Source organism: Trichomycterus rosablanca, chromosome 5 (assembly GCF_030014385.1).
Source record: "Trichomycterus rosablanca isolate fTriRos1 chromosome 5, fTriRos1.hap1, whole genome shotgun sequence".
In the NCBI taxonomy this organism is placed as follows: Eukaryota; Metazoa; Chordata; class Actinopteri; order Siluriformes; family Trichomycteridae; genus Trichomycterus; species Trichomycterus rosablanca.
The window spans coordinates 8,018,655-8,028,794 of record NC_085992.1 but is presented as its reverse complement, the minus strand read 5'-3'; the positions used below and the strand labels follow the sequence as shown (position 1 = coordinate 8,028,794).

Sequence of the window (10,140 nt, the reverse complement as noted above, 5' to 3'; positions counted from 1 at the left end):
GTATAAAACAGGCCGTAAATAAATAAAACGTATTATTATTATTATAAATGAGACACGGTGGCTCGGTGGGTAGCACTGTCGCCTCACAGCAAACAGATTCTGGGTTCGATTCCTAGGTGGAGTGGTCCGGGTCGCTTTCTGTGTGGAGTTTGCATGTTCTCCCCGTGTCTGCATGGGTTTCTTCCGGGAGCTCCGGTTACCTCCCACAGTCCAAAGACGTGCAAGTGAGGTGAATTGGAAATACAAAATTGTCCATGACTGTGTTTGACAGTAAAGACTTGAACTAACCGTTTGTCATGAATGTAACCAAAGTGTGTAAAACATGCCGTTCAAATTCTTATAAATAATAATAATATCATGAATGAGAGTGTATCGAGCAGCAGATGGGCTACAGTTAGTAATTGTAATAGAGGAAATGTTGGAATCTGATAAACAGCACAGTTCTGTTAAGAATGCTTAGTGATTTGCAGGATCCTGTGAGGTGAGCCGTGCTGTGCTGTGCAACTGGAGAGCACGGTGAGTGCCGGAGAGGACAGACCACATTGATAGCTGCTTTACACCAAACACACAGCTTCAGCACAACCATGTGAATAGTTTTTTGCTAGCCTACAGAAGCTGTGATTAAGTGAAGCGAGAATATTAGCACAGACCCTAAGAAACAATGGACAGCTCAACGGGCTGCGAGATGCAGCTTTACATTTACAGAACAGGCTTAGTGTTCAGATTTCGTCCTATTTAACTCCAGCCAGGCGAAACCACAGACCCTAAAAGCTGCTTCTCCACTCAAGTGCTTTTTCCATTAGTTATGGCTGTCTTCCTGTATTGATTTTGTTTCTATGTTTAGAACAGAGCCTCAGACATGAAGGTAGGAAAGATGTTTTATTGAACTGGGTTGAGAGGGAGTTGGAAGAAAGAAATCTAGGTAATTACAATGTACAAATGTCAGCACTGTCATTTATAAAGAGAAAAAACATTTAAAACCAAAGTTTAAAATAATGCATGAAGCATAGGGTAGAGTGCTTTCATTCCAGTTTGTAAGTATTAATCAAACATACATATTTTAGACATGTATACTATATAACCAAAAGTCTGTGGACGTCTGATCCGGCGCATGTAGGAAAACAATAGTAATATTCTTTCAGGTTTGATTTCGGAGTGTGTTGGTGAGAATTCATGCCTGTTTAATCACAAAAGTCCGGTGACCTGCACAGACGAACTATGTCTTTATGGATCTTGTTTGCTGTAATCAGAAAGAGCCTTCCCAAAATTGTTGCCACAAAATTGAAAGCACATAATTTGTTAAATATAAGTCATGTTCATTTATTTAGTATACAAAAAACTATACACTAGTAAGCAATGGGTGTGCTGTCACACCTAAACTCAATAATTAGAATGTGTGTCCACATACTTTTGGCCATATCTTGTAAATACAGTGGTACCTTGTAACTCACCGTCTCCTAAACTCATAATCTTTAAAACTCAATGCCCTTCATCGAGAAATTTGTACCCTGAAACTCAACGTTTCCCTTAAACTCAACAGGTTCAGTTTGTGTTTTAAAACTGTATTTATTTGTGTGAATAACCATCAGATTCACTCTGAAAGCTCCACATGTACCTTTGTTTAGCTGGATTGTCCTCACTGTTTCACTTTTAAACTTGTGTTACAGCTTGGGATTCTGAGAAATTGTAAGAATTAGCCTTTTTAATTCAGTGTTGTGTTATTTTCAGTGTGTAAGTGTCAAAAACAACCCCATTATTTTATATATGCTTAAAATACATGCAAGTCCACAGGACCATGGAACACATTAACAGGTTTCCCCATACATCCTTATGGGAAAAAATACCTTAAAACTCAACGCCTTTTAAACTCCACTTCCAGAACCAATTGACATTGAGTTTCAAGGTACCACTGTACATTATAATCACTGAGCTAAGTGCAAATGGAATCCATTATTTTCCAAAGGCTCAGTGAACCCTGATATTATAGTAATGGCTAGAGATACAAATAACAGTATCTCCAAGCCATGTCTGGAATGTGCACAATCCAAAGAGCATGATTCCCCACATTTTTGTATCATCCAGTGTTTTAATCTTGCTTCTCAAGACATGAAGGGAGAAAATGCAACATTCAAGTTCTTACAGCTGCAACAGTAAATTTATAAAACAGTTTGTCCCTTTTTATTCATAAGGTTTTAAAGTAACTCGTGGAATAGGAGTCATCATAAAATTCCTGCAAGAGAAGAATGAGGCAGTGAGGCAACGAGGCATACAAATATCCTAAGAAGGATTGAAATGCAAAGAACCCAAGCAAGTCAGTGTTGTATGGAGCATGGGCTGTAACTTACTCAAACTCATCTGTGTACTTCATCCTGCGGTAGAACTTTGCCAGTTTGACTGAAAGAATAATGCTGGGGATGAAGAAGGCTATGCACCAGCCCAAACTGAACCAAAATGCATTCTGGAGACGGACAATAAAGCATCTAGTTAAACGTTGTTAATCTTTAAACAGCTTTTAAATCGTTTACTTCTCTTAGTCTGACTTTTTTAAGTTACTCACTGACTCACTTAAAACTTTAGAGGAACCAGTCAATATGTTCCTGAGAGGTGAGAAACCAAAATACTTGAAACCTATACATACATGGATACAATACACAACCCCTTAAAGACACTGACCAGAGGCAAGAATCAAATCCAAGTCCCCAGCACCTGTTGCAGTGCAATACCCACTCTACTAGCTTTCTTATCAAGTCAGGCCTTCTTAAAACGTGCACGTTTTTTTTTTTTAGATTAAGGTTTGCAGTGTGTGGAGTCAAGGCTCAATGTTGAAAAATACAGTATACAGATGGATGGGGACTTGCTCTGAAGACACTTGTTTTCAATGTCCAGATGGGGGCAGCAAAAGCTGAAAGCTGCCTCTTACTATAACGTCATAGAAGCCAAGTACCTTTTCTGGGTTATAAAGGTAAACATGGCTTGACTAACTTAAATTGAACTTCTACAAATGATTCCTTGGGTATTCATAATATACTAAGAATTTACAGCTGTATGAATTTTATTGTTTTAAAATCGCCAGCTGGTGGCACGGTGGCAAAGTGGGTAGCACTGTTGCCTCACATCAAGAAGGTCCTGGGTTCGCTCCCCAGGTGGAGCGGTCCAGGTCCTTTCTGTGTGGAGTTTGCATGTTATCTCTGTGTCCGTGTGGGTTTCCTCCGGGTGCTCCGGTTTTCTTCCCACAGTCCAAAGACATGCAAGTGAGGTGAATTGTCCAAGACTGTGTTTGATATAACCTTGTGAACTGATGAATCTTGTGTAACTACTGTTCCTGTCATGAATGTAACCAAAGTGTAAAACATGACGTTAAAATCCTAATAAACAAACAAAATCGCCAGCTTTGTTGTGCTGTTATAAACGACTGGCCTTGTTAGAAGTTTATGCAAATGGACATGACTTACCACAGAGTTCAGCAACTGTGAGCACAGTAGATTCTCTACTGAGTCGACAGCAGCAGCTACTGACCCACAGCGACCCACCTCCTCCGTGATCTGAGACAAGAGTACAAATTAATACTGCAGTAACCCAAAATAAACTGTAATCTGTGTTTGTGAAAACAGTAGCGATGGTGTATAAGGGTGATATAAGTGTATAAGTAAGACTTACTGTTTGATTTGCCCAGTTTGTAAAACTTGTGAAGACTTGTATCTGGCAGTCTACAAAATCAGTCAGTTTCTGTTGAAATATGTTCATAGGTTCATTTTGTTACAGGATTAATGGATACTTACACAAACTTAGATTTGTTATTTGTTCAGTGACTTTAAATTTGCCATTCTGTTAATAATCATACATTCAGTCTGTGATTCTATCAAAAAGGCTTAAATGTATTATTACATTACAATTACTGTTTCACACAACTATTTAAGTTCTCAGCAGACCATTCAAAAAACATCTTTTTAAAATCTCATGTGACTGTTATGGCAGCAAAATCATCAGAACACTTACTGATTTCACTATTTCTGTTGTGTTTTTGTTCAGAAACTGTTGAGCACTGCTGACGTTGTCCAGAGCATTTTCCACAGTTTTCTAGAGCATGGGGTTTTAGAGAAAAAATGTTAGTTAATATGGTTATTTGACAATATTAAGTCTGATCATTTGAGTATTTCTTTAAACAGTGGTGTGTGTGTGTGTAAATATATATAACACACACCAATTTTATTTGTGTTTCAGAAACAACAGTTGCCAACAGGTGTATAACATTTACATCCAACCAATAATATAAAAATAATTATATGTATATAGCAGTATGAAAACAGTTTAGCCCTGTTTTCTGTTCCTTTAATAAAAAAATAAAATGTGTCACAAATGTTTGGTTAAAAAGTAAAAAAGGCTAAATACAGTAAAAATGTGCTACAAGTTTGCCATTGTTTGCAACTAGTGGAAAACTTGTGGACAATCACAAAATCTATGCAAAGTACTGGTGGCAAAATTCTTATTATTTCTAGCTTTTGTGCCTCTCATAGGTACATTTAGTGCCTTAACATGCCAAAAACTGCACAATAAGTTCAGTCTTATCTCAAGGTTACTAAAACCACAAAGATTCCTCCATATAATGAAATGCCATTAATTAAGGTTGTTAACTTGCTTCAGTTTGTTGTGGCTTGTTTATTCTGTTTATTAGCAGGAACTAGAAGACTAGTCTTAGATTTTTTTGTTTGACAGAAAAATACAAAATTGCTTTACACCCCATGAATCTAAGTAGCTCTACCATGCATAGTTTCTTAGATTATCAGATTTGCTTTGTATGCTAAACATACAGGATCCTATATCAAATAAACAGAGAGATTCAAACAATCAGTTGTTTTGTTTCAGTGACTTACATTAAACTGTGATGTCATGTCAGTGAAATTGTTTATTAAGGAGTCCATTTGCACCTGTAAAGAAAAAGAATGTGTATGTTTAAATGAGCCAGCCAATACAAAGAAGACATGAAGAGAAAAATTGCTGTTTTTGTATTGAGTGAACATACCACCAAAGGGCTGATAGTGACATTCATATAAGTCTGCAAGGCTCTCAGCTCTCTTGATTCACTCAGAAGTTCATCTTTAATACTGCTGTTGGTCTAAACAGTGTAAAAAGTACAGTGGTATTGATAAAATGTGTGTTATATCTATAATTATGTGAATTTCCCCATTGTGGGACTAATAAAGGATTATCTTATCTTAATTATTTTTACTATGGGATCTAGTTTGTACGACGGCGTATTAGGGCCCTTGTAAAATTATTTTTAGGTTTTGATTTCGAGAATAAAGTCGTATAAGTTTCGATTTCGAGATTAAAGTCAAAATGAGAATAAAGTCGAAATATTATGAGTATAAAGTCGAAATTATTTCAAGATTAAAGTCGAAATATTATGGCCAAAGAGTGTGCATCTGTCGTAGGCTTGTCAGTTCAGAGAAGCACGGGTCTCAGTACCTGGATCTGCATGCAAGCACCGAGGGCAGCTTATAATGAGTGTTATTGTGGTTATCCAATAACCCGCGATTATTTTTGGGTGGCTGTTTGTATTGTACACTTCCATCCACAGGACATGATGACTAAACCCATCAATGCAACCATTTATAGCAATGCCATATGGCTTTAGTTTATCGTATGAGTCCATAAGGCTCGGTTGAAGTACTGCTGAAGCACACCGGTGGCGCATGTTCTTCTAAATAGGCACAGTTTATTGCAAAGCCATTTCATTGTCCTTATACTAATAACAAACTGGTGCGGATGTGCAGGAGATTGGGGATTTCTTTATTTGTGAAACCGATATGAAAGTACAAATCATGAACATCCGTCATTTTAACACAAGGAGGTTGCTATGGCTATAATATTTCGACTTTAATCTCATAATTATTTTGACTTTAATCTTGTAATTATTTTGAATGTAATTTCTTAATTATTTTGACTTTAATCTCGTTATTATTTTGACTTTAATCTCGTAATTATTTCGACTTTAATTTCGTAATTATTTCGACTTTAATCTCGTAATATTTTGACTTTAATCTCGTAATATTTTGACTTTAATCTCGAAATCGAAACTTATACGACGTTATTCTCAAAATCAAAACTTATCAAAAAAATTTTGGTTTCTATTGGTTCTTACCTGATTATTAGCCAAGCTATCCAGATGATCTGCAATTACATTGAAATTAGTTGCTAAAATTGCAGCAGTCTAAAGGTAACAGAAAAAGAAAAAAATGGTGTTAAACTGCCATGTTTCTATCAAAATTTTGCTTATAAATTAGTAAACACATTCATTTTCTATTACTTTTGTCAGATACATTAGCTCAAGTAATTATTGAATTAAGTTGGTGGTTGAGTCCAGTGTGATGTTTTTGTGACAGGTGACAATTTATGTTTAGTACAGATGCATGTACTATTATTATTAAAACTAAAGACTAATTTAGTGTGCTCAAGTGGCACCTGTGATTAGATCTCAAACTCCCGAGTTCCGCTCTGTTATCAGCCAGCCAGGCGCCTACACAGAGGGAGGGACAATGGCTGAAACAGGGTTCCTCGTCGCTGGGCAATTACAACCGTTGCTGACCAGTTAGGGGCCTGACCTGGATGGGGGGGTGGATGATGGCAGTGCATGGCTCTTCACACATGATACTGCACTCTGTGAGACCCTGCCTCAAGCAGGTGTAAAGACGCGATCAAAAGCTGCACATGTTGGAGGGGTGCTCCTCAACCAGGAGTTGGGGTGGCAGCAGCTCCAATTGGACACAACAGGATTGGGTGAAGAGGGGGAAATGAATGAATACTGCTTTATCCTGGTTAGAGTAGCATTATGCTCAGTTCCATTGGGCAACACTAAGTTACAATCCAATACAGGGCTTCGGCCATCGCCCTTTTTAGACATAGCCAATCATGTCTGTGTAGATGCCCAGCCAGGTGATAGCACCCTGATATTTGAACCTGGATCTCAGTGGCAGTAAGCTAGCGTAACAGACCACCTGAATGACACTTAAAGTAGGTGCTATTTACGAATGTGAAATTTACAACATTTTTTTAATTTAAGGTTAATCAAAATCTACACATCGTAAAAATATTCCAAACCTCGAGATCATTTATTCAGACGGTTAGTCTTAAGGCTACAAAAATGTGTCTTTATTTAATATTACTCTAAAGTAATAACAGATTCAACATAATTGCACTAATAATGCACTGAAAAAAAACCAAATCAGAATCAGTAGCCACTTGTCCTGGTAAAGATTGGGGTACCAGTCAGCGTACTGGTACGTCTCTAATCAGGAATAGAACTAGAAGTGCTATATCAGGCATTCATTTCAAAAGGGCTGATTTTGTCCAGCTCCAGGATGCTGCTAGACCTTTTTCATTTTTTGAGAGCTTTTAACTGTGGCATGTTTTAAATCTAGTCGTTGTGGTTCTTTTTCCTAAAGCTGATACAGACTAAGCCAGTGTTAGTGATGAACTCTTACCTTCTGGGTGATGTCACTGACGTTTACACTGCTGGCTGTTGATGAGAAGTTGTACAGCTGATTCTGTGTGTTTGAATCCAGCAGAGTGATTTTGGGTAACGTTATCTTATTTTTCTCAAGCGTCTGCTGTATCTCTGTTGTATACTGTTCAGGATTAGGACAAAACATAATGACAAATGACAAATATGTTACGTGGTATATGAGGGTTATAGTCACTGGGTGATCTGAGTGTTAATATGTATAAAAACAGTATAGGGAATTTAAAAGATTGAATAGTGTTCTTACTTTGGAGATGTTAAGAAAGTCATTGAGGTTAATAATCTCCTCCAGGTGCAGTGTGGTCCACAGGGAACTATTTATGTGGCAATTACTGTGGATGAGACATGAGACAAATGTACACAAATGACAAAGATCACACAGATGTGCGACTGTCTAGCATTCAAAAAAAGGTTGTGGAGGTTTATTTACTTCTACTTTTATGTATGTGTTTTATTATTAAAAAACAGACTCCCTGTGCTAACCTTTTCTGCTGCCATCAATGTGGTGGGAAGTTTCTCATTTAAGTAATTACTTAATATACAAATACTCAGGTGGTGCAGAGGTCTAATGCACCACTTGAGCCCACAATCCGTGAGCTCTGAAGTCGAACCTTTGCTGTACTATCGACTGGCTGGTCACCTCCATGGACACAATTAGCAGTGTCTGCTGGGAGGGATGACTAAAGGGATTCCTCATTACTGCCACAACTGCAGCTAATCAAGGGCACAGAGATGGTCATTATGGAGAAGAGTGTGAGATTTTCCGTGCTCAGTACTGTTCTCTGTGTGAACCTGTCTCCAGCAGGTTAAAAGGGATGGACCTGCTCGGTCAAGGTAGGAGTCTGCAGCAGTGGTGGAAAGATACCAATAAAGTTAGGATATGAATAGATGAATAAATGGAATATAAAAATTATTACTGAATATAGTTTAGGCAAAGCTACTTACCACTAAATATTTTGGTATGATAAACTTTGGCCCTTATTAAAAAACTGTGCATTGTGTTTGTGTGACTCACTTATAAACTTCTCTGATTGTCAGATTAGTTTTAAGTCCTAGATATTTAGACAGCTGGAATCCTGGGATCACACCTGGAGTGTCAATAAGCTGTGAAAACAAATAGAAGTATGTAAAAACGTCAGAATGCATGCATTATATACTTCTTTGTTTAGTTTTTTTTTTTTTGTTTGTTTGTTTGTTTGTTTGTTTGTTTGTTTGTTTTTTGTTTTTTTTTTTTTGGGGGGGGGGGGGGGTCGGATACCATCAAATGTAGTAACATTTCAAGGACTACAGTATATTATATGAAGTTTGAAGACATTCAACACTTGAACACACAGAGATAATGCTCCATTTATTGCTATTTACCAACAAGCTCATGACTGGAATTGATTAAATGTGAACAACAATACGCTTACAATTAGCCTCAAAGCTGTTGGATAGCCTGTTGTTTAAGGTCAAGGTTGTTGTCACATGATTGTAGCAGGGTTTTAAGTGGCAGCTTACTCATATAACTATATCTGTAAAGCTTTACACAAACAACTAATGTGCTGACAATGCTTGTTAAGCTACATGATTTAGGACTTGACAGTCCTGTTCTGTAAGACAATGCTTCGTGGCCAAATTGTTGCTCGTAAAAACAACACAGCTGAGCAGACAGCCTTAGCAAGGTAAGAATTTTAACTGAGCTGTTAAATAGGTCGCAATGAATGTCACTGAGCTCCTATATACAGTGTATCACAAAAGTGAGTACACCACTCACATTTCTGCAGATATTTAAGTATATCTTTTCATGGGACAACACTGACAAAATGACACTTTGACACAATGAAAAGTAGTCTGTGTGCAGCTTATATAACAGTGTAAATTTATTCTTCCCTCAAAATAACTCAATATACAGCCATTAATGTCTAAACCACCGGCAACAAAAGTGAGTACACCCCTAAGAGACTACACCCCTAAATGTCCAAATTGAGCACTGCTTGTCATTTTCCCTCCAAAATGTCATGTGATTTGTTAGTGTTACTAGGTCTCAGGTGTGCATAGGGAGCAGGTGTGTTCAATTTAGTAGTACAGCTCTCACACTCTCTCATACTGGTCACTGAAAGTTCCAACATGGCACCTCATGGCAAAGAACTCTCTGAGGATCTTAAAAGACGAATTGTTGCGCTACATGAAGATGGCCAAGGCTACAAGAAGATTGCCAACACCCTGAAACTGAGCTGCAGCACAGTGGCCAAGATCATCCAGCGTTTTAAAAGAGCAGGGTCCACTCAGAACAGACCTCGCGTTGGTCGTCCAAAGAAGCTGAGTGCACGTGCTCAGCGTCACATCCAACTGCTGTCTTTGAAAGATAGGCGCAGGAGTGCTGTCAGCATTGCTGCAGAGATTGAAAAGGTGGGGGGTCAGCCTGTCAGTGCTCAGACCATACGCCGCACACTACATCAAATTGGTCTGCATGGCTGTCACCCCATAAGGAAGCCTCTTCTGAAGTCTCTACACAAGAAAGCCCGCAAACAGTTTGCTGAAGACATGTCAACAAAGGACATGGATTACTGGAACCATGTCCTATGGTCTGATGAGACCAAGATTAATTTGTTTGGTTCAGATGGTCTCAAGCATGTGTG

General features: G+C 38.1%; 1 protein-coding gene across 1 annotated transcript in view; it reads right to left on the bottom strand.

The window, feature by feature from the left end:
- Positions 1-865: 865 nt before the first annotated feature.
- Positions 866-10,140, bottom strand: part of prom2 (prominin 2) — a 38,058-nt gene continuing 28,783 nt past the window's right edge. The window contains exons 15-25 of the mRNA XM_062995601.1: positions 8,535-8,623; positions 7,767-7,851; positions 7,482-7,625; positions 6,143-6,211; positions 5,021-5,113; positions 4,872-4,925; positions 3,997-4,077; positions 3,658-3,726; positions 3,453-3,542; positions 2,346-2,458; positions 866-2,230 (exon numbers count right to left, since the gene is read on the bottom strand). Of these exons, the coding sequence (XP_062851671.1) occupies positions 2,179-2,230; positions 2,346-2,458; positions 3,453-3,542; positions 3,658-3,726; positions 3,997-4,077; positions 4,872-4,925; positions 5,021-5,113; positions 6,143-6,211; positions 7,482-7,625; positions 7,767-7,851; positions 8,535-8,623 (939 nt within the window). The 3' untranslated portion in view covers positions 866-2,178. The remainder of the gene's footprint in view (positions 2,231-2,345; positions 2,459-3,452; positions 3,543-3,657; positions 3,727-3,996; positions 4,078-4,871; positions 4,926-5,020; positions 5,114-6,142; positions 6,212-7,481; positions 7,626-7,766; positions 7,852-8,534; positions 8,624-10,140) is intronic.